Source organism: Neltuma alba, unplaced genomic scaffold (genome assembly GCF_004799145.2).
Source record: "Neltuma alba isolate B1F8T4 unplaced genomic scaffold, ASM479914v2 tig00013319_pilon, whole genome shotgun sequence".
NCBI classification, from domain to species: Eukaryota; Viridiplantae; Streptophyta; class Magnoliopsida; order Fabales; family Fabaceae; genus Neltuma; species Neltuma alba.
Window position 1 is genome coordinate 56009 of NW_021637594.1, and position 24199 is coordinate 80207.

General features: G+C 35.9%; 5 protein-coding genes and 1 non-coding gene across 11 annotated transcripts in view; 5 read left to right on the plus strand and 1 right to left on the minus strand.

The window, feature by feature from the left end:
* Positions 1–252: 252 nt before the first annotated feature.
* Positions 253–24199, plus strand: part of LOC114736222 (ORM1-like protein 2) — a 29493-nt gene continuing 5546 nt past the window's right edge. The window contains exons 1-3 of the mRNA XM_028924008.1: positions 253–264; positions 568–570; positions 2385–2390. The gene's annotated coding sequence lies outside the window, so the exon portion shown is untranslated. The remainder of the gene's footprint in view (positions 265–567; positions 571–2384; positions 2391–24199) is intronic.
* LOC114736224 (DNA-directed RNA polymerase III subunit RPC10) lies at positions 1956–4341 on the plus strand. Of its 2 annotated transcripts, none has more exons than XM_028924009.1 (4): positions 1956–2077; positions 2236–2390; positions 2524–2614; positions 3844–4341. In XM_028924009.1, the coding sequence occupies exons 2-4, from the start codon at positions 2277–2279 to the stop codon at positions 3972–3974; spliced, it is 336 nt and encodes a 111-aa protein (XP_028779842.1). In that variant the 5' UTR covers positions 1956–2077; positions 2236–2276; the 3' UTR covers positions 3975–4341. The 2 variants fall into 2 exon arrangements, with proteins under 2 accessions (XP_028779842.1, XP_028779843.1); XM_028924010.1 differs by lacking the exon at positions 1956–2077 and adding an exon at positions 2118–2136.
* On the minus strand, positions 4644–9089 carry LOC114736220 (probable serine/threonine-protein kinase WNK10). Of its 3 annotated transcripts, XM_028924004.1 has the most exons (7): positions 8465–9087; positions 7562–7599; positions 7250–7477; positions 6937–7157; positions 6687–6844; positions 6179–6581; positions 4644–6025 (listed from the first exon to the last, which is right to left on the minus strand). In XM_028924004.1, exons 1-7 carry the CDS (start codon positions 8570–8572, stop codon positions 5145–5147), a joined length of 2037 nt encoding a protein of 678 aa, XP_028779837.1. In that variant the 5' UTR covers positions 8573–9087; the 3' UTR covers positions 4644–5144. The 3 variants fall into 3 exon arrangements, with proteins under 3 accessions (XP_028779837.1, XP_028779836.1, XP_028779838.1); XM_028924003.1 differs by having other exon boundaries at positions 7250–7599; positions 8465–9089; XM_028924005.1 differs by lacking the exon at positions 7562–7599.
* Positions 11220–11293, plus strand: TRNAV-AAC (transfer RNA valine (anticodon AAC)). The gene has a single exon. It is a non-coding gene; the product is annotated as a tRNA-Val (tRNA).
* Positions 11381–18420, plus strand: LOC114736219 (bifunctional fucokinase/fucose pyrophosphorylase). 2 transcript variants are annotated; one of them, XM_028924001.1, is made up of 7 exons: positions 11381–11915; positions 12748–13015; positions 13342–13706; positions 13895–14021; positions 14113–15126; positions 16236–16963; positions 17843–18420. In XM_028924001.1, the coding sequence occupies exons 1-7, from the start codon at positions 11571–11573 to the stop codon at positions 18233–18235; spliced, it is 3240 nt and encodes a 1079-aa protein (XP_028779834.1). In that variant the 5' UTR covers positions 11381–11570; the 3' UTR covers positions 18236–18420. The 2 variants fall into 2 exon arrangements, with proteins under 2 accessions (XP_028779834.1, XP_028779835.1); XM_028924002.1 differs by lacking the exon at positions 11381–11915 and adding an exon at positions 11941–12068.
* On the plus strand, positions 20052–23364 carry LOC114736221 (uncharacterized). 2 transcript variants are annotated; one of them, XM_028924006.1, is made up of 2 exons: positions 20052–20208; positions 22458–23364. In XM_028924006.1, the coding sequence occupies exons 1-2, from the start codon at positions 20115–20117 to the stop codon at positions 23126–23128; spliced, it is 765 nt and encodes a 254-aa protein (XP_028779839.1). In that variant the 5' UTR covers positions 20052–20114; the 3' UTR covers positions 23129–23364. The 2 variants fall into 2 exon arrangements, with proteins under 2 accessions (XP_028779839.1, XP_028779840.1); XM_028924007.1 differs by lacking the exon at positions 20052–20208 and adding an exon at positions 20231–20900.

Genomic DNA, 24199 nt, shown 5'->3' on the forward strand with positions numbered 1-24199 from the left:
ATCCATAAAAACAAATCAAATTTGAAACTTCGATGCAGTTTTTTCCCCAAATCAGTTCATATCAGCAAAAAACCAGAACTTTAAACTTTGTGATCACATTTTTGTGCCAAAATATGAGTTCATTTAGTCTGAAAACCGCATAAAACTTGCATCTAAATTCTATGGTTTTGGCATGGGAGTCAAATCTGGTATGATAAATATAAAATTTTGCAACTAGCCGGTAGCTAGAGATGTGAGTCTAGGCCGATGGAATTGATCAGAATGGTTTGAGAGTCAAATTGGAACCTCATCCCTCAGAAATTGGCTAGCAAGTTTGAGACGTTTCATTCTAAGAAGCTAGAACAAGTGATGAAGAAAGTAATCAAAAGAAAAAAGATATAGTAATAATAATAGTAATAAATCTGACCCGAAAATCTTTTGAAATAATATCATGATGGAAAGCAATATGGTTCTGGCACTTAAAGCAGCAGTATGATCCCCTCCAAGATGCCATTGATGAATTTCTCTTCAAGTCTGGTTCTACCGCTGTGCTTATAAGCAAGAATATGGATAATATATTGATTTGAGATCGTATTAAAAAATAGAATATGGATAATATATTGATTTGAGATCGTATTAAAAAATTATTTTTGTGACCCAATCAGATTAAGGGTGTGGCTGGTGAAAGGTGTGTATGACTCTGTTTTTTTTGGCTGAAGTGGATAGCAGGGTCAAGTGTAGATTCTTATGAAAATAATATGTTAATTAAATCAGTTTTAAACGGATAAGCAAGCATGTTAAAAGTAAATAAAATTAAAAACATGATTTTGTTATGATTAATTTTTGTATTGTTCAAAAAATCAAGAAAGTAATTGAGGTTAAAGTCAATTTAAGGGATGTTTGGATGCAAATAAAACCATAGTTTTAAAATTGCTTTTACGGTGTACGAAATAAATATGTGGAGGAGTTTGACTCGATTTAAAAAAAATATTTTTGAAATTCTACTTAGATTGGTTAATAATGTTGCATATTTTTGTGATTAATGATATGGAAATATTTTGTTAAACTGTTTCGACTATAATTTTATAATTTATTAAGGTTAGATTCAAATAAAATAAAATCATAAAAGTATAACTCATTCTTTTTTAATATGGTGAAATAATTTTTTAACGATAAAATTCACTATGTTTCTCCTTGTGACTTGCTTGAGATCAATTATAATCTAAATGTTTTTATATTGTATGAAAAAAATTATAAAATTCGAAAGCTTGAGATAATGTAAAATATAAAAGCAAGTCATACCATGCTTATAAATGATTTTCATTATTAATAATGAATGACATGACTTGTTAAAGTATATTTATTCATTGATTTTTGTTTTTAAAGATAGAGTTAAAGTTGGTTTCAAGTATTATATTTGTGCATTATATTAGCCCATTGTCGAGACATTCAACTAATGACATAAGCGCATCACTTTCTTTCTTTATTTGTATCCCCCCCCCCCCCCCAAAAAAAAATGTAGAAGGACGCGTCACTAAATTCGTCATAGGAAAAGGCATGCCAAATGTTATTAAAAATTCCTTCTTTTTTTTAATGCCCATTGCTGAAATTTTCATGTAAATTTTATGAATGGATAATTTTATTTCCTAATTTATTGTTTGTATATTTTTTTAAACAAATATATATTAAATAAGAATAGAATTAAAAGTTATTAAATTTTAATTTTTTTGTTAAAAAATTATTATTAATATAGAAATTAGATATTTTTTTTTCTTTTTCTTAAACTAACATTTTTAATAAAAAATGTATTGAAACTATTTTTTGATTGGAAGTTTTCTTAATATCAAAAGGAGCATTAGAAATTTAAGATACAAAATGTATTAAACTCTTATGTATTATTATGGTTATTATTATTATAATCACGTGTGTATGTGAAATAGGTGACGGGATCGTTCCGATGAATGGGTAGCCCCAGTCTCTGGTGCATGTGACGGCGGCGACGCTGGATCGGGGCAGCGGGGAAGGCACGAAGTCCTTTATATCTGTCGGCCAACTCATTTTCTCACACCAAGGCTTCGGTGCAGGTCACTGCTTCGGGGTAAGAAAAGTTTTCTTGCCTCAAAAATCATCTTCTGCCTCTGCTTGTGCATTATTCTGATTAGCAATCTATTTATCGATGCGCTAGCAATTTCCCTCTCTTGCTTTTTTCGTTGTCATGACTATTATTCTAATTTTTAATTGATAAAACCGTTGCAGTGGGAGTGTTTCTGGCTTTCTGCAAGAGGCTTACACAGAAGATGGAGTTTTGTCCGACTTGTGGCACCCTGTTGCAATACGAATTGCCCTATATGGGTCGCCCTTCAAGATTCTTTTGTCCTACTTGCCCATATGTTTGCTACATGGAGAATAAGGTATAGGTTCAAGAGCTATGTCCCCGAGGAAAATTTTCCCTTTTTATCCTCTTTTTGTTTTGTTTTTTATAGTGCAGTGTTGTGTGTGCGTGTGTGTGTGTTCATTTTCTCGCTTCATCTCTGTACTTTGCAGGTAAAGATAAAGAGAAAGCAGCGTTTAGTCAGAAAAGAAATAGAACCTGTTATCTCCCAAGATGACATGAAGAATGCACCCACAGCTGAAGGTACACATATTCCCACTTCATCTTGTCCCCCTACTGCTAGGAATTACTTTTCCTTCAGCTCTTTTTTGCTTTGGTTAGTTGGATAATCATTAGTTTCTGCTGATGATTTTTTTCGATAAATGTTTGTTTGTAGTCATACCAGTTTGCTGATCAGTGCAAGCTATACTGCTTTTAATTCCCCTTTTTGGGATGAAACTCTTCTATCTTATTCTGACGCCAATTGTACAAGGAAAAAGCTTTAATGCTGATGTTTATATTATCGCTATCAGTTTCTCCAGTTAAAACGTGATAAGTTTGTGATCTTTCTAATATCAATATGACAAGTTTATAATATGTTACTATTAAAAAAAAGCATGCACTTTTTATATTTTAAATTGAATGCTTGAAAGTAAAGATATAAGAAACTTCATCTAAATCTAATGCTTTATATATTTGATCTTTGGAGATATATACATTGTGGGAATTTACTCTTGATGGACCTTCTTGTGGGGTGAGTCCAGTGCCTTGTCTGATACCATGACTTAAGAGGTCCTTTAGATGTGAACTTTATAGCCTTGATGCTTCTCTTAATTGAACTTATATGTAAAATACTTCTGAGAACTACGCTTTTCATACTGAAGCATGAACAGAAGTGATCGGAAATAATTCTTTGATTCCTTAAGTCAACTTGACGTGCGGATTATGTTCAGTTGTGTTAGTATGAATCCATTGCTAATAACTTTCAGTGGATTTTTCTTGCCACGTTCATCAGAAGTGATCCTACGTTTATTCTGAATCCTCTTCCTAAGTATTTTGCCTTCTGAAAAGCTGCGTGTGTGTGTGATAAGGCTCAAACAAAAAATATTGTTCAATGGTGTTCTAATCACCCCATTTACATTTATGTGGTTGGTTTCCTGGATTAATGTAGACCAACAAGAACAGGAAGTGGAGGTAAACAAATCAAAGTTGCGGATTAGACCATAATATATTATATTGTTTAAATTTGAAATTGTTTTTGAAGGGTGTCCTGTTGTTGAAAACTGAATAGATGTGAGAGGAGTTGCAATGATTGATTTCACCGATCATTTTGGACAAACTAAGAGGGTGTAAATTATTGTTTTTATTCACCCTGATTTTTCAATTGAGTGTTTCTAAGAGGTGATGCTATGAATTCTAGGTTCTTCTCCCCCCCCCCCCCCAAAAAAAAAAAATCTTCATGTTCTTTTCTCACTACTACCCTTTTTTGGCAGTCCCATGTCCAAAGTGCAATCATGACAAAGCTGCTTACACAGAATTTCAGACTCGATCAGCTGATGAGCCAGCAACCATATTCTACATGTGTTTGAATGGGAAGTGCAGAAACCAATGGCGTGATGGCTGATTCTTACCATTCTTACTCATCGATGAGAATTTTTACTATTCTTTTGTTTTTCTATCCTATGTTGCACATTTGAATATTCATTCCTTGCGATTAGTATAATCTATTCCTTAGACATACGAGCCTTTCTTGACCTGTATTATTCTCAGCAGTTTCTCAGTTGCAGCATATGTAGAAATCATAAACCTCACAGACAAGGACATCGATGGGATTGATTCGATTCGGCCATGGACAAAACCAAATCGAATTATTAAATTGGTTTTGCAAAAAGAAAGACTTGTTCATTTTGGCTAAATGAATTTTGGATGGTTTGGTTGGATTTAGTTTACTTTATGCTTTTCTAATGTGAAAAAGAGAGGAAGTTAATTTTCATTTTTTAAAAAAAAATTTTATTTGGTACGTATGTATTTGATTGAGTTCCAATCAGTTCATCAATTTGGTTCTGTTTCAAGTATTTCTATAACAAAAAGGTAATCTAATCCTCTCTACTAGTAGGTGATTTCTGTTTCTCACCAATACTCCCTTTGCACATTTAGGGAAACCTACAACAAGAAGTCTCAAGTTGTTAGTATAGTTTTCCTGCTCATAGAGAGAGGAGGTCAATGTGATAAGTGATGGAAGGAGTGAGGAGAAAGATGAGATATGAGGAAAGTGAGACTTGAAGCAAGTTTCTGATACCAAATGAATTCCCTTGGATAATTGCATTGCATTACAATGTCGACAGAGAGCTAAAAGAATGTACATGCATTTTTAACTAATAACGAATCATCTCCAAGGTTCAGAATATAGAGACAAATTGCAAACATAGTCCTGTACGTACAACTCATAAGAAAATTTCTCCAAAGTTAGGAAATAATTTTAAACTTCGGAGAACAAGGATACCAGCTCAAAGAAAGAAAGAAAGAAAGAAAAAAGAGCCACATCAAACTGGAGTTAGATCCCTTAAATTAATTGAAAGAATTGTGTGAGAAGAAAGAAGAGAATGTGGGTGGGACCCCTATGGAGATAGTTATCATCCCTGTCTCTTGTTTCTTTCACTTCATCCTTGATTAATTGACAGAATCCAAATCCAAGCAACATTCGATATGCAGAGTTCAGCAAATACAACGAACTTCATAACAACAAAATAGCCTCAGCAAGGGACATAAAACGGGTTCATCAACCACTGCAGGATCAATGAACAGCCAATTTTTTCTTAGCCATCCATCTCTTTCTGATGAGATCCAAATGCACCAACTTCCTTCTAGAGAGTTCTTGTAACTGTTCACGATAGAAAGCCTCAATTGCATCAATTTCCAACTTTAGCTCAGAATCTGCATTCTCCTCTGCTAAAGACAAAGAAGAACAGCTGCTTGTCAAGCTAAAAGCATTGCATGTTCCATTAAATGGTGGAATCGTTTCATTCTTCGTAAAGTTGTTTATCACAATGCCTTCCCCCACACCGTTATCTGTTGTTCTCTGCAATTTGCAAGCGTCAAGATATGTATCCCCAAGATCCAGTTCAGAGATAGACCAGCTCAAGGATCTAGAGCTCCCATTGAAATCGAGAAACTTGTCAATTTTTGTAGCTGAATCTTTAGCAACTAGCCCAGAGGTTGTGAATCCTTGGGAATATTGATATTCCAAGTCAGCCAAAGTGGGAGAAGAATTACACTCACCATGCAGAGTAGCATTAATTAAAGTGCCACCCAGCAAGCAGCCTTCCTCAAGTGTAACCTCACCTTTTTGATCACCAGTAATCGGCCCTAACACATCATCTTGGTAAATAATTAGTCCAGCAGAATCAATGGTTAGGATGGAATCCCATAGACTTGTTTGAGTCTGGACATCTACCAGTGTTGAGGATCCGCCATTGAGGCTTATTCCTTCACTTGAGGAATAATCAGATGAAGGTTTCCAGCCAGGTAGAAGTTTTGTCATCAAATGATCAATAAGCTCTGCAATGAAGGTCACATCATGTTCTGCTAACTCCAGTTGTTCAACCATCTCTGAGGCCACTGATACTGCAGTGTCTGAATCAAGATAAAAGAGAAAATGTATATTCCTAACTCGACCTGCAAGTATAAGAATGTCATGTCATTGGCATATAGATGATGAAAAATGTAGCATAACCTTAACACTAGTTTCATGCATTGTTCAATCCCCCCTCAGCCCCATAGATAGATAGATTTTTTTTTTTTTTGGAGGGGTAGGGACCATATACTAACCAGAGGAATCCGCAATACGTAAGGTCAGTGATACTGATCTGTCATCATTTTTTGTCCCTCTCAACCTAAATTCATTCTCCTTAGATGTCCTCTGGAATTCTAGAACTGGAGACTGAGGACTCCCACAGTTGCTTTCAGTACAGGTACTCATAGAAATCTGTTTATAGTCAGCATCTATGTCCATAGATAAAGGACCAGATCTGGACCAATCTATAGATCTTGGAGTTTGAGGAGGCAACTGTAAGGGATCTCGGGCTGGATTCTTTGGATTCTCAACTTGCAGAAATGGGTCTTTGAGAAGCTCCTCTGCAGACAATCTCTGAGATGCTGGAACCAAGCATTTTTCAATAAACCCTCTAATTTGGGGTTCATTCACCTTCTTAAGAGAAGCTGGCTTGATACCCTGCAGTAAGGCATCAGAACGGTGGATGTTAAAGAAGTGGTTCAAATAGTAAGCATCTAAATGTAATCAATAGCATAAGGCATTACTGGTGTTTAATATACTCACAGAGGTAACTTTCTTATAGATTTGAGCTGGATTTTTGCATTCACTATAGGGATACTCAAAAGTAACCATCTCCAATATGCACATCCCAAAAGAATAGATGTCAACAAGCTCATTGTATTCCTCTTCATAAAGCTCAGGAGCCATAAATTCAGGAGTCCCTTAATAATTAAAAGTACAGAACAACAGATTGAGTGCAACTAGAAGATTTAGTATGATGAAAATCTCACATTTAAAGAGAGTAATATCATACCAATGACACTTCGAGCAACTGGTTGCTGCATCACAGTTGCCAACCCTAGGTCTCCTATCTTAATTTCTCCATGGTTTCCATTCACAAAGATGTTGTCACATTTCAGGTCTCTGTGAATAATAGGAGGCTTTTGACTATGGATGTAGGCTAAACCGTGGAGAATCTGCCTAGCCCAACCTTTGATGGCCTTCATGTCAACATTTTTATGCTTCCTACGGTATCTGTTTGCCAAAATGTGTAATATTATTCCAGATGCAAAAATAACAGCAGAACAACCTAGAGGGAAGGAAGAAAATCTGCCACAACAACATACTGTCTTAAAGTTCCAGACGTGAATAGCTCAGTGATCATGTTAACAGTTTTGTTTTTATCATCAACCCAAGAATGATAGAACTTCATAATATTTTCATGTTTCAAAGACTTCAGTATGTGAACTTCAGAGTACAGTTTTGCTAGATCTACTTCTGACTGCAAAAGGTCATCAATCCTAACTTGGTTCCATGCAACTTCGATTCCATCGACTTCATCAAAGGCCCTATAACTGCCAGTGAGAGAGCAAAATAGATTAACATAAAGCAACAATAGTAATTCAACAATAATAAGAGATAAAGTATCAGAATCATACACAGTTTTGAAAGCACCCTTGCCTAAGATTTCATTGTACTGTGAAAAAGAAAAAGAGAAAAATTAAAATAAAATAATAGATAAAGACTAGGCAAATTATAGAACTACAAAAATTCCCTGCAATGGAGTGAGAAAATTGTCATCAACCGCAGCTTTGCTTGAGGCAAAGGCATTACTTGAAGCCACTTCATCAAGGTTTATCTATACATTTTGAATACTGGACGCAACCTTCAATTTGAAATTTCATTGGGGCTGACACACTCAATAAAATGTGTAGCTCATAAAGGTACCAATTGAACATAATTGATAATTTATCTTTCAAGTTTAAACAAGAAAACATTTAATTAAATCTTACTTTCAGCAAAATAATGCCAAGCCCTATATTAGCTGCCCTAATTTTAGAATGATGGAAAATATGCATTCAGGCGTATCATATGGATAACGCAGTTATTTAAACCAAGCTCAGCTTATTTCCCTTGCAAGATCTCTGTCGGAATGCTAGCTTGGGTGAACATGCTAACAAATCAAGTATAGAAAACTTCCCTCTCGTAGTAATCCAGACAATTATCATAGATATGTGTCGACCCCTATAGCTCAAGTTACTCATATTTACCATAATGTTCAGTTATTGTTCCAAGGCATCAATATTTTAAAGACGTAGTCGTGTTGTGTCCGACGAAGCGCCATCCAAAATTCCTAAAAGCCTTGGGGCTTTTTTTTGGGGTAACATAAAGCTGTTGTTTTTTTATCCATTTCCTTGCTTCCTAGACTCAAACAAAACATAATCATCACCCACAATTGAATCTTATCAAGCACTTACCAGGAACATCCCCAAAAGTTATAGCACCGAAGAGCAAAATTGAATTGCAAAACAGATAATGGAGAATATTCATAGCCTTCATACCCGTATATATCGACCAGTTGGGTCTTTCTCTGCAAAATCCTCCTCGAACTGAGCAGGCTCCTTTGTCCCTGTTCCATCGTTTTCTGGCGATTCAACCCCAGAATCCATTCTGCTCTCAGAACTCAATTGCAAGAAGATCTCTTTACTTTTGTTCTTTTATTGTTATTTTTGTTCGAATCGATCACAAACGTCGCCGATCAACCCCAATCCGAACGAAAGAACAACGACCCCCGAAGAAATCTGGGGAGATGATGCTAGAGAAATCGAATGCCGAAGGGATCGACATTCGAACAGAATGGTAGGAGGCAGTGAACCTGAATCCAAAACCCTACCATCCATATCATAGCAAAAACTCATCCTCAAACAAAACCCAACACTACCTTCCTATCGAAATCCATATTCAACATCACCAGCTCCACGTCCCAGGGAAACCTCGCACAAAGAATAGAACTTTACCTAGGGGGTTTCGATTACAACATCTCTAAGGGAAAAGGAAAAAGTTAAAAGAAAAAAAAAAAAGAAAGCTTTTGGTAGGAAAGTGTGATGATGGGGTGAAAGAAAGAGAGAGAAAGAAGAAGGTGAGAAGGAGAGAAATCGGAACTGATTCTAGGTAGGATGCGAGAGAGCAGGACGAAACAAACACTTGTACGGTCATGCTGGAAGAAGCTTCCTGGAGAATCCAAATATTTGTAGCCTTCGGTGTGGCAAGAAGAAAACGTTGGTTCTGACCGTTGAGGTCATGTCCTCCTTCGGAAATCCGGAACTGACAAATAACAGTTCAAATAGAACAAGTTGAAAAAAGTTCGGTGCAATATTTGGCCAAGAAAAAGCGGGGAAAATGTTCAAAACCTTGATACTCCTCCGGTCCTTATTATAAGATCCCATTTAATTTTTTATTTGGTCCTAATTATAAGACCCCAATCCATTTTGTCTCTTATATTTATGCATTTTTTCCAAGATAATCCTTCTAATAATGATAGTTTTAGCCAATATACTTAATTAGCAAGGATATTTTAGGAATGACAACACTTATTTATTATAAATAACCAACTTAACTTACTTCCTTAATCTCCTCAAATAAGTCAATTGGGTCTTATAATTAGGACCGGAGGAGTAATATATTTTGGGTAAAATGTTAATAACCTCAATAATGTTATATACTCCAGTCTGTCCTTTAGTAATTACTCCTCTTGTAATTAATATAAGACTTATTTAACTAATTTGATTAGATTAAAAAAGTTAGGTAAGTTAGTTAATTATAAGAAATGTGATATATTTTTCCTAAAATACCACAACCATCTTTCTTAATACCTCATCTTCCTCCTTTACTTAATTATGGCTGAAGAAGCATATATAGGGGTAATTTAGAGAAAATTGATAAATATGAGAAATGGGTCTTATATTTAGGACCAAGATCAACTCAATAATTAGATCCTATATTAAAGACCAGAGGAGCAGTTTACTTTCTTTTATATAATTTTAAAGGGAAAACCATATTGAAGGTACCTATACTTTCTCTCAATTTTTAATTTGGTACCTATATGTTTTTTTCCTTTAATTAAACATTTAATTTTATATTTTTAGCAACATTAACTCTTATAACTTTGTTCTATTGATATTTTTAGTCTCTACATAAGGATTAATGATGTTAATAGAGGAAAAATAAAGATTTAGTTAAGAACAAAAAACACATAGGTACCAAATTGAAAATTAAAAAAAAGTATAAATACCTCCAATATGGTTTTCTCTAATTTTAATGAGTAGTAAGTTTCATTACCACCGAAGCAGAGTTTTAGAATCACATTTCATGATTATGCCTTATAATAAAAATATCTAGACCATGTTGTCATAACCAGGAGCAAAATTGCAGCTCCTACCTTATTATTTTTTTTTCCTAATAACATCCAACAGTGCAAATCGTCCACAATTTTTTCCCTTTTATAATTACACTCTGACTTGTTTGTATATGTACTTTTATTTAACTAATACTTTGATATAAGTCAAAACAAAATTTCTTTCATATTCATACTTCATATTCTATAAATCACAATCACTTTTAAAGATTCTAATCGTTATTCCAAACAAGCTCTCCATCTATCAATTTTATCTAAAGATAGGATGAGCATGGTCTCAAACAAACTTTGTAATAATTGCCTTATTTCATACATTATTGCACTTTTTTTTTAATTGAGTCTAGGATATCTACCACTGATAGTAGTGACTAATTCTCTTGTATCATATACTTCTCAAAAAAGCTTTAGTACTTGCCATGATAGATTATTACACTTTTTGATACTAAGGCTATCTTTTATATTAAAGGGGGCCAATAACTTTGATGCTTTTAGGAATGATTTAAATTTATGCTCAACCTACATAAGAAAATATAATAATAGCAACTTAATTAGTTAGTATCTTTCTGTAAAAGAATATGTCTAATTGTTCCACTAATATATTCTGTAAGTAATTTTTTCAAATAGAAATCTGGCACTTCCTTGCCAGCCACTCAAAAATTTGTTGTGTGGGTATATTTTAACTGTTAGCCAGAAAGAGATCATAAATTGAGGAATGAAAGAAATTAGAAGGGAGAATGGAGAAGATTAATGGGTAGGGATGAAAATGCAAAATGTATTAAACATAGCGTCGACCGCACATGTATACAGAAACGAAGGACTTGAGGAAGCGAGGATGCGACTTGGGGGGAGGTGTTGTAAACAACTTTAAATATATAATGTATTTCTTGCCATCGTTTCAACTCGGTGTCGTGGTGTAGTTGGTTATCACGTCAGTCTAACACACTGAAGGTCTCCGGTTCGAGTCCGGGCGACGCCATCCTTTTTATCATTTTGGCCCGCTTCATCCGGGAACCCACACGCAGATTGCAGATAGGCTGGCAGTTATTCATTGCGAAAATAAAAAGTTCTAACATGTGACAGTCATAGAACAGGAAAACGAGAATCGTTGGTTAATGGTGTTATTGGTCCCCTTCTCTTTCTTTCAGGTCTTACTCTTATTGTTCCTACTGGTTTTGCTTCGCTCTCTGCCGATCCCGTAGGGGAAAAACAAAACCTTTCCTAAATCTCCCAACGCTTTCTCGAGGAACTTCGATATGGAGACGAGTAGAGGCACCAGATCTACGACGACCAAGCAGAAGGCTGACTTGGTATCAGTTCTTAGGAAATCATGGTACCATTTAAGGTTGTCCGTCAGAGACCCATCCAGGGTTCCGACCTGGGATGCCATTGTGCTCACCGCGGCTAGTCCCGAGCAAGCCGAGCTGTACAATTGGCAGCTCAACTGGGCAAAGCGGATGGGTCGGATTGCGGAGTCCACAATCACTCTCGCGGTGCCTGACCCGGATGGGCGGCGGATAGGGTCTGGAGCCGCGACCCTTAATGCCATTTATGCCCTCCTCAAGCATTACCAGAACCTTGGGGGGGATCTTAGCACAGAGGTAGAGAAACTAAAGATTCGTGCTATTCTTATAGTTTGGAACTATTGAAATAGTATTATGGCACACTTCACCTATTCAATGGTTGAAGAACAAACTAATCATCTGCCCGGAAATTCGTTTTGTGGAGGTGAAATGGCAAAGGACTAGACTTAGGTAAATTCCTTCAGTAAATTTTGCAATCAGATTCTCTAAACAAACGGCATATGGATATGGAACATGTTTAAGACGCCAAACTGAATTTTTAATGTGGTGCGGATTGTGACAACCTAATACCAAACACCTAAAAACTTTATTAAAGCACCTATTTTATAATGGCATTGGGAGATGTTAATGAATCACTTTCTGAATTGTTGGCCTATTGAGCAGCTAATTGTATTCCATTGCTTTGCCAGTTGAATTGAATGTTTTGAATATTTTATTTCCAAATTAAGTGGTTCAATAGGTAGTTTTCTGATGCATTGATGCCACTCACGTTCGGCTTGAATCTGATCAGACATGGGACTGATAGTATCAAGATATAAGCAAAATTTATCATATTTATCAAACTTAATTTAATCCATTGGTCAGACTCAAGCTTGATGGCTTTGCATCATTCAGCAGTCAGGGAACTTGGCCTTGTCGCTGATTAAAGAACCTTGTGGCCGTAAAACTGTTAAGGAGAATCCCACATGTGGCTCTAACATGATCTGCCTGCACGTAGCAATTGTTTATGTCAACCTGCTTGGTATTCTGTTCACATTTTCTTTGCTCCAGAGTCACATGCTATGTATTGTGTGCTCTTAAGCATCTAATTCTCGATTGTGAGGTTTGATGAGTGATCTATGATTAACAGGTGTCAAATATGAATAATAATGATGCTGGATCTGTTGAGCTGCATGGGAATTCTCTTAAGCAAATAGCCAATTTCATAGCCAAAAGGCACGTACTATTGCTTCATGCTGGAGGTGATTCTAAAAGGGTGCCATGGGCAAACCCAATGGGAAAAGTTTTCTTGCCTCTTCCGTATTTGGCAGCAGATGATCCAGATGGGCCAGTTCCATTGCTTTTTGACCATATACTTGCCATTGCTTCTTGTGCAAGGCAATCTTTTGGAAATGAAGGTTTTCTGTCCATCGGTTCATTCTACTGACTTGGCTTTATTTTGAAAGAATGATCTTTGACTTATCTTGTTAGTCCTTCCAGTGTCTGATGAAATATCTGACATAGAAGTGTTTATTACATTTGTGGAATCACCCAATTTTTGTGTTCTTGCATACTTGCCTAAGGTGTTTATTTTTTGTTAGTTCTTCTTAATTTTTCATTGGTAGTAAATTAATCTTAAATTATAATGATTATAGCATCTTTGTCTGTCAGGAAGTGCTTTGCTGACTTTCTAGCATTAATGATGGGCTAATGTTTGCTTATGTAATTCTTTTGATCTTTACAGGTGGAATGTTGACCATGACTGGTGATGTCCTTCCATGTTTTGATGCATCCATGTTGACACTTCCTGAGGACAGTTCTTGCATTGTCACTGTTCCAATTACCCTTGATGTTGCTTCAAACCATGGTGTAGTTGTTGCCGCTCAAACTGAAATTCCAGCTCAAAGCTATGCAGTCAGTTTGGTTGATAATCTCCTTCAGAAACCTACCATAGAGGAGCTAGCTAAAAGTAAAGCAATTCTAGGTGATGGTAGAACACTTCTTGATACTGGAATAATAGCAGTTAAAGGCAAGGCATGGTTGGAGCTTGTTACACTTGCATGTTCCTGTCCAGAGATGATTAAAGAGCTTCTGAAGAGCAAAAAGGAGGTATGCTGCCAGAGTTCAGTTTTAAATATGTACTTTTAATTGATTATTACTGATACATGAGGATCTCTTTTTTATGTTATAGTGTCATTCTTATGTTTTGCTAATCTATTGGCAGAAGTTATATTTAGTGAAACGCTATAAAGACTTTTTCACTGTATAAAGACTTGTGCGTGTGCACTTTTGTGCAGATGAGTTTATATGAAGACCTGGTTGCTGCATGGGTACCCGCAAAGCATGAGTGGTTGAGGAAGCGTCCCCTTGGAGAAGAATTAGTTGGCAAGTTGGGAAAGCAAAAGATGTTCAGCTATTGTGCCTGTATAACAAACCTCATCTGTTTAGTTCCTCCTTTCTATCTGTATATAATTCCTTTTTTTCACATTGTAATTGTCATATTTATCCACTGCAGATGACTTGTTGTTTTTGCATTTTGGGACCTCAAGTGAAGTCTTAGATCATCTAAGTGGGGTTAGTTCAGAACTTGTCGGTCACAGACACTTGTGTTCTATTCCAGCAACCACAGCATGTGACATTACAGCATCAGCTATTATTCTTTCTAGTAAAATTGCGCCTGGCATCTCAATTGGAGAAGATTCTCTGGTTTATGATTCATCCATTGCTGGTGGAATTCAAATTGGTTCCCTTTGTATTGTTGTTGGAGTCAATATCTCACTTGATGACTACACTAAAGTAGAAGATTCATTTAAATTTATGCTTCCAGATCGGCATTGTCTCTGGGAGGTTCCCCTGGTTGGAAGTGGTGAAAGAGTCCTGGTATATTGTGGCCTTCATGATAACCCCAAAAGTTTACTTTCTAGAGATGGTACTTTTTGTGGGAAACCTTGGAAGAAGGTTTTACAAGATTTAGGTATTAAAGAAAGTGATTTATGGACCTCCTCAAGAACTGAGGATAACTGTTTATGGAACTCAAAAATATTCCCTATACTTCCCTATCCTGAGATGCTCAAGGTTGCAATGTGGTTAATGGGTCTAGTTAACCAAAAAACTGAGCAAATGTTTTCTTTATGGAAATCATCCTGTCGCATCAGTCTGGAGGAATTGCATAGATCAATTGATTTCTCAAGGATGTGCACTGGTTCTAGTAATCACCAAGCTGATCTGGCTGCAGGAATTGCAAAAGCTTGCATTAGTTATGGAATGCTTGGCCGTAATTTGTCTCAATTATGTGATGAAGTTCTTCAAAAGGAGGAATCGGGCATCGAAATATGCAAGGATTTCCTAGCCATGTGTCCAAAGGTTCAGGAGCAGAACTTTAATGTGCTTCCCAAAAGCCGGGCTTACCAGGTTCAAGTTGATCTTCTTAGAGCTTGCAATGATGGAATGACAGCATGCAAGTTGGAGCACAACGTTTGGGCAGCGGTGGCTGATGAAACTGCTTCAGCTGTAAGATATGGATTTAAAGGTGCGGAGTACTTTTTCTTTCTTTCTTTCTTTCTTTGGTTTTTTTCCCCCTATGGTTTACATACAGAGCACATACTTTTATCTCGGCTAAAGATTTCATATTCACATAATGAATTGAAAAATAGTTTATACTTTGAAGTGAAGCATGCATTTTTGGTGGGGATATTTTGATACAATTGGATGATGAATACGCATTCTAAATTTTGACTTTTGAATGAATTCTCTATGCTTCCTCTATAGGATAAAAGCAGAGCAGAGAAAGCATACATGCATCAATTTAGGATTATATGTGGAAGTTTAGGCAAACTACTTTTAAATTGTGGGTCTTAATGAGTAATGGATTTTTAGTTTTATGGTATTGTGTTATTAAGGGGTAGACTTCTAAAAAAGGGTAGAGGAAGGCCAAAGGGACACTTTGTGAAGTTATTGAGTGGGATCTTTCAATTAACAATAAATCCAAAGATTTGGCCTTGGATAGAGCTCAATAGTATTGTGTGATTCATGTAGCCGACTCTACCTAGTAGGATAAGACTTGGTTGTTGTTGCTGGTTATGTGTTATTAAGCATTGCTAGTATGATTATAATTTATTGTTACCTTTGGCATCAAATATTGGAATGAAATATATAACAGGGTGGTTATTTTGAGAAGCCTTTATCATAACAAAGGCTTGAACAATCTAAACCTAAAATCTAATTATGTTTTGAGGTGAAACTAGTGAGGTGTTGACACTTAGATGATAACATTTAAGATTGCATTGTAATTGAATAATTATAATGGTTCAGGAAAAAGTTGGGGTTTTAGTGTCTGGAAAAAGTTAAACTATAATCGATTGCTGTCATTTCAGGTCACGTAATACTTGCACAAGTTTAATTACCAGTAGTAGAACTTGCTATAGGACAGCTTTTGTCAGCGGTGGCAACAAGATGATTTTTCTTCTCTAACAATGAATTGTGTTCCCATGCTGTTTCCCCTCTAAATTTTAGGCTTCATAGGAAAATATTTATTTTGTTACACAGTAATAATTGGTACTTCTATTCCCCATTCTCTGTTGTCTTTAGAACTTCTTGATCTCCAGATGTTCATAAGTTTATAAGCTTCTTTTACTGTAGAACATTTGTCAGAGTCTTCTGGCGCCATCTCCTGTCAGGAATACCAGAATAACAATCATGATGCCCGTAAGTTTTTCCATCCTAGAAGAGTACAAGTAGAGTTACCAGTTCGGGTAGACTTTGTTGGTGGTTGGAGTGATACCCCACCTTGGAGCATAGAGCGTGCTGGATGTGTCCTGAACATGGCAATAAGCTTGGAAGGTTCTCTTCCAATTGGCACTACCATAGAAACAACTGAAACAACAGGAGTATTAATTGCTGATGATGCTGAGAACCAGTTATATATTGAAGATTTTACATCTATTTCTGCACCATTCGACAAAGATGATTCATTTCGGCTAGTGAAATCTGCATTACTAGTAACTGGCATTGTTCATGATAAGATTCTTGCTGATATGGGCTTGCGAATCAAGACATGGGCCAATGTTCCCCGTGGTAGTGGATTGGGTACTTCAAGTATCTTAGCTGCTGCAGTTGTGAAAGGTCTTCTTCAGATAATTGATGGGGATGGGAGCACTGAGAATGTTGCTAGACTTGTTTTGGTGTTGGAGCAACTCATGGGGACTGGAGGCGGCTGGCAAGATCAAATTGGGGGTTTGTACCCGGGGATTAAGTGCACTTCAAGCTTTCCTGGAATTCCATTGAGGCTTCAAGTCATTCCCCTGTTAGCTTCACCTCAGTTGATTTCGGAGTTGCAGCAACGGCTGCTTGTAGTATTTACTGGTCAGGTAAGTATTAATTTATGGTACTGATCTGCATTTTATGTTTGTTACTTCATAAATATATCAAGAATTTTCTTTATAGATTCATATGGTAGGGTTATTTGTCTTCTTAAGCTTCGAAACAGCAAGTAACATGTTGGTCTTTAATTTATTATATTCTGTTTGGGTGAAGTTTCCAATTTTATTGTTTAGTAACTGTACAGTAGAAAATTAATATTTTGGTATAAGGAATAAATGAGAGGAAGGGAGTATGCAAAATAGGAAAAAAAAAAAGAAAAAGAAGAAGTAATAAATGTTCAGATAAACTAAAAAATCAAGCTTATATTTTAGATCAAACATTTTTCTAAAAATAAAACTTATGTATAAGACTAGAGGGAATAATGAATTGCATTGAAATAAATTCTTCCCGTGCATCGCACGGGGAGTCATTGCTAGTTATTGGTATAAGGAATTGTGCACGTACATTTTTGGATTGTATCAGATTTACCTACATGAAAGCATGAGAAACTGATTAGAAGGCATATACACATCTCATTTTTCCGAGCGATAGGAATCTGGATATAGGGTTGGCTCTACTTTTGTGTTCTTTCTGTGGATTACTGATAAGTAATGTCCAGAGATGAATGATATTCTAAAGAGCTTCGGATGTTTATACCCGCCCGGGAAAGTTTTTCCTTGTTATTTTTGCTGTTCTTGCGAAAGCTAATGCACAAAGCATAAGAGCAGACGTATGTTTGACTCCAAAAACAAAAACGAAAAAAAAAAGAAGAAGAAGAAATGGAAAGCTTAAGTTTGAAGTCCGAATTCCCGTGGAATTATTTTTCTTTGTAATTATTATTTTTTTTCAAAAAACTTTTTTTTCACTTGTTCCTCATCATTCTTTAGGTTCGACTTGCGAAGAAGGTGCTGCAAAACGTGGTAACTAGATATCTTCGTCGTGATAATCTTCTTGTGTCGAGCATCAAGCGCCTTGTTGAACTGGCAAAGATTGGGAGAGAAGCTTTAATGAACTGTGATGCAGATGAGCTTGGTGAGATAATGTTGGAAGCTTGGAGACTGCATCAAGAACTTGACCCATTTTGTAGCAATGAGTCAGTTGACAGGCTCTTCTCCTTTGCTGCTCCCTATTGCTGTGGGTACAAGCTGGTCGGAGCTGGTGGTGGGGGCTTTGCTCTCTTACTGGCCAAACATGCTGAGGCTGCCAAACAACTCAGGCACAGGCTCCAAACTGAGAAACAGTTTGATGTGAAAATCTATGACTGGAAAATTTTTCTGTGACACTTGGATCAGAATTTAGGGTTTATGTGATGATTATTTAGGCAGATTCTTATACTCTTCTTTGTATATTTAAGGGTCATTGATAAATATGTATTGATTACATTATCGGTGATATGTTCTTGCCAGATTCTGTAGTACTATTATGCATATGAAGTTCACTGTAAATAAAATTATATATTACCTTCTGTCTGGTCTTTAATATAAGAGCTAGTTGTAGATTTAAGTTAATTTTAAATATAGAACTTAAATTTACTTTGTTTCACATATTAATCTATTTGACCACTAAGTAATCATTGTGATGGTTAGACATGTTAAGAGGTTTCTATTAAAAGTAGTTTAAATGTACATGATATTTTGAGAGAGACCATCCATTTATTATAAATAATTAACTTAATTAATTTTTATATTAAAAATTAGATGTACTATTAAAGTATTCCATTCTTTGTCTATATCCTGTTAAATCTGGGTGCATCTCTTTTTCTTTGTTATTATAATCATGACCAAAAAAGGCGGTATTCCGGAAGTATGAAAAAATATAATTATTTGTCATAATTATGCTTTATTTTATGATAATGTCCTAAAGCAAAAATATTGAGTATTAGATGCGAATAGAAATCAGCTATTGGTGTCCAATAATACCCCATTTCTCATCGATATCATCATTAGCTAATTCAATGTGGCTTAGATTGGCAACAAACAGCGCCTTAACTTACACATGGAGCCTAATATCTATAACAATGGTGTGCGCGCGCGCGCGCGCGTTTCTTTATAAAAGTAGTAACGAAAATGACAAGGTTACCAGCTAAGAAGAAAATGGGTGAAAAAGAGGCACCTGTGAGAATCGCTTCTCAATGTGGCAAGGAATCCAAAGCTCCAAAGTGGATGGAAGCTTCATCCTTATGCCAAATTGGCTATGGGGCCCATCATATCTCCTTAGTACATATGACCTTAAACTTTGATGATACATTACCAAAAATATTTTTATTAAATTTGTCTCAAGGTGCCTTGAAAGATGGAGTCCACACAATATTTAATAAAGATAAGATTTTTTTTAAAAAAACATTGTCATTCTTTAAAAAAAAAAATAATGTTGCTAATTAATTTTGATTTCTTAACTCCATCTGCATTGAATAGGTCCTTTATCAAGGATAAGAAAGATTGTTCTTACCATTATCATCATTACTATTAAGGCAAATATTAAGTAAATAACTTCACTTGAAAAATAGTCATATTTATGACCTGTAAGTGCCTCTCCCTATTCTTCTGCTCTGAGGGTCAATTGGGGAAGAAAGAGCCGAAGGAAAATAAAAGGGTCAATGGGGCATCATCACCAATCAATATCATCGATTATCAATCAATCAATTGACATCATAAAAACCAAAACTTTAATACTTTAAAGCTTTATCATTCATTCATTTGGTCAGAGTTGTTTGTTTTACATGAGCATAGACATCCTATAAATCAAATAATTATTTTCGAGTTGCCATTAATTTCATACTATTTTCAGCCTTAAAATAATATTTTTTGTTGTGCAAATTAAACTACATGAATTGTATATGAGGACATTTCTTAATAAAAATTTAAACTTTAATTTGTCATTTCTTCCTATTAAATAAACCCAACACCGCAGATAGGTAAGAGTTGTTGATCATATTTTGTTAGCGAACCATTTATTTATTAATTTTTCGTCCTCCCATAGTTTGGTTTTCATGGGATAAAAAAATTCTTCAATTATGATGTACGTGGGCCCGATTTCAATTTCACAAAAAGTTTTAGACTTGATTCAAGGGGCATCGTCAAAGGCGCACTAGGAAGAAGGAAGAAAGCGGTGTTACGGTACAGACTACAGAGAGCGACAGACAGAGACCCGCAGGCAGCGATGGGTTTGCTCAGCCACAGAGTGGAGCGGAATGAGATCAAGCCAGGCGATCATATCTATACATACAGAGCTATCTTCACCTATTCTCATCATGGTCTCTTTCTCTCCCTTTTTCAGTGCTCGTGCTACTTTTATTTCTTTTTCCTTCTCAATGCAGATTTGCAGATTGTTTTTCGGAAGCTTTGCAATGTGGGTTTTCTGTTTGAAATCGACTTGGCAATTTGGGCTTTCTTCATCGTTATTCTGCTGGACTCTTCCTTTTGTCTATAATTTTCTTGGTTTTTCTTTTCATTTTCTTTGATTTATGTATATTTTGATAGCATTATGCAAAGTGGGTTCATGAAGTCCTAGTTGCTCAAGGATCCTCGCTTCCTGCGACGAGGAAAGTATTTGGTTTGTCTATTCAAATTTGGATTTCGTAATTCGCAAGAAAATTTGGTTCTTTTTAACTTGATTTGAGCTTGGATAGGTAGTCTTTTTAACTTAATTCGCAAGATAATTCGCTTCCGTGAGGCTTTAATTTCTCCTGTTTAGCTTGTTGTTCGCGTCGTTTGATTTTTGTTTCCAATTATTATTGCAGTTTGCTTAACTTTCACGTTTGTGCATTTGGGGTTTTCCCCCCTCTTCTTCTTTCAATCATTCAATGTATATCGTTGTCCTTGCTCTTATTGTCCAAAGTCGACGAAGTTCTTGAATTACCTGTGGCACAAAGTAACAAAGCAAATGGTGTAAAATGAATTATCTGTGGCAGTATATATTTGGGATTTTAAGGAATCAGTCCAATGCGTAACTTTTTTTAGACTCTAACTCAATCGATTTGGTTTTTCGTTTTATAGGTAGATTTACATAGTTGTCTTGCTCTGCCTGGTTAATTGTAGGTAGAATGTTGGGAAATAGTAAGTCATCATTCCAATCCCTCTTGCATTAGCTTACTACCATTGAAAAGGGACCTATTTGTTATGATGGAAAGAAGGTACTGTCCAGGGCTATTAAAGTAGCGCAAATGTGCTGAATCATCCTCACAATATACATACGTAAACATGATCCAATGAAGACAAAGTGCTTTGAATTGGGAGATATGTGGTGATCGAAGCATAAGCACAAGTTATTATTCTGTCATATTTCCATCTTCCTGTTTTTGAGCTTCCACCTCTGCTCCTTGGTTCTTTGAATTCAGGAAGTGGTTTCGTGGTCACAGTATCAGTCATTGAGATACTGTCTTCATACTTTGGGAGGACAGAATTGTATCCACAGTGCAAACTGCTTAGTGTTTGAAGAATGAAACTAGTGTCTAACTCTTAATTGTAACTAAATGACTAATAATTGGTTCAGGTGTTACTTGACGGTATCATAATTGTGTGCCTTCTGTTGTGATATTGTCTTCATTAGTGTCTTCACTCTTCACACTATTGGCAGGTTAAACATGTTCATCAGTGTGGGTTTTTTGTTTGATTAACATCTAAATTTTGCAGTTAAGTAATACCTTACTTTAGCAATGTATGTAGGAAAATCCTTAGATCATAAAGGCACAGATATAGCATGCGAAAAATTGTGAGGTAATTTGGATGTGAATCCGTGCATTTGTCATTGGGAAAGGTTCTAGCTACAAATCAAGTTCCTGGTTTTATACCTTTAATAATTTTGTCATGTTACCCTGCTGAAGAGTTTGTAGTACATATTTCTAGCTTATTTAGTTTGTATATCTGCAAAACTAAGGTGAGATCTTCTGTGGATTTGAAGCTCAAGATGATTTTCAATGTTATCTCTTTTGAGGAAACCTTATGCAGTAAAATGCTACTAGGCACTGTGCCAATTTTATAAATAATCCACTCATTACCCTGGTGCTAGGTTGGATTTTTCTTTCTTCGCATTTTACTTATATGATCAGATACAATGAATGGATTATTTACTGGTTTAAAGCAAGATAGCATTTTCTTGCTTCTGATCTAATCGCTAGTTTGCCTTGTGAGTAATTCTACATATTGCTGTGCATGTTTTGAAACTGTCATTCATTGATTCAATCTGGGCTTACGCAACCTTATACATTTGCTTTCCATAGCCTTAAAACTGACCTATGACTATCCTTACCACCCTATGAAGAATGCAAATATGTCAGGCATTTTTTGTTTGATTTCGGTTAGTTTTTAAGCCATTTCCTTCTGATCTGTGAACCCTATATCTGCCTTCTGCTTTTTCATCAGGATCTGATATTTGATTGCAAAATTTGCAAACTCAAGGTCATATCTCCGGACTTTGAGTCTAAATCATCTCTAAATCCATAATGAAATTTCATAATTCAGACCAAATTTGTTTCTGAATCACATTGACTCTGATACCTCGCAGGTATTTTTGTTGGTGGAAGCAAGGTGGTTCATTTTAGACCTGAGCGGAACTTAAAGTCAATCGCGGAGGCATCTTCCAACATGGATGATGATGATGATACCTCAAGCCCATGTCCAACCTTTCCCGACTGTGGATTCAGGCAGCCAAACAGCGGTGTAGTTCTCTCTTGTCTGGACTGCTTCCTTCGAAACGGATCCCTTTACTATTTTGAGTATGGCGTTTCTCCATCAGTTTTTATGGCCAAAATACGGGGTGGCACATGCACTACCGCACCATCTGATCCTCCGGAGAGTGTTATCCACAGAGCAATGTATCTTCTCCAAAACGGCTTTGGCAGTTATGATGTGTTTCAGAACAACTGTGAGGATTTTGCCATGTATTGCAAAACCGGTCTTCTGATAATGGACAAGCAAGGGGTGGGAAGAAGTGGTCAGGCTTCTTCCGTCATTGGAGCTCCTTTGGCTGCTGTACTTTCTTCCCCCCTCAATTTGTTGATGCCAAGTCCTGTTGGTGTGGCTACTGTAACAGCTGGAATGTATTGTATGAGCCGGTATGCCACTGATATCGGTGTTAGAAGCGATGTGATCAAGGTGGCAGTGGAGGACTTAGCTGTGAACCTGGGATGGACAAATTCTAATGAAGACATAGCTGAAAATGAAACTTCAAGCTGACAGACTGCCAGATGATCTTACTTTTTCCTTGTTCTGCTCAAGTGCACATGAAATTGCAGCAATGTGGTAACTGTTATGTATTCAATAGTAACTAGATATATTGCTTGCCTTCCTGTTCATTTTATTCTGGACAACTATCTTAGAAATTATTGTTGTCTAGTTATTATTCAGGTTGTGCATGGAATGAAGTACAGTTAATTTTGTGATTAATAAAGTAGCATTGGTCTTTTCCCCCCAAAAAGTTCTGTTTGTTTTTCTGGAAGGCTTGGGGGATCAAATTCAAGTTCTCTTGCAAATCATCTGAATTTCTTTCCACCTTTGTCCTTTTGACATCTGCACAACTTGATGAAGTGTGTTTTTTGGAAGGCTTGGAGCTTCAGTGCTGGCTTTTTATGACTTCATAGCACAATGCATTCATCCAAACCCCGAGAGTATTTTGTGATGCATCCAGCGCTTCCATATATTTTTAGGCGTTGGACGCACCTAAAAGAAAAAATATTTTATTGTGCTGAATATATCAAAAAATACTTTACAGACGCACCTAAAAAATTATTTCAGGATGTTGGATAGGTCACAAAATACTTTAGGGTGTTAGATGCATCTAAGAAAATACTTCATGGTGCTAAATGTATTTTAACCCTACATTATTTATCAATATAAATATAATTTTTGCCAACAAAAAAAATTAGTCTCATATCTTGTAACATCTTTTATTTTACTTTTGTCTTTTCTTTTCTTTTATATTACCGGTCCTTAATATAAGATCTTGTTTGATTTTTATTTTAGTTTTAAATATAAGACCCAAATCCACTTTGTCTCTCATATAGTCATATTTATGTTTTTTTTTCAAGCTAGTCCTCATAATAATGATAGTTCTAAATTCTAACCGATACACTTGATTAGCAAGGACATTTTAGGAAAGACAACACATATTTATTAGAAATAACTAATTTAATTTTTTTCTTTAATCTATTCAAATTAGTCAACTAGTTTTTATATTTAAGTTTTGAGGTAATATATTGTTTTAGGCAAGACTCTTTTTCGAAAAGCTGACATTCAAGGATCCTTTAA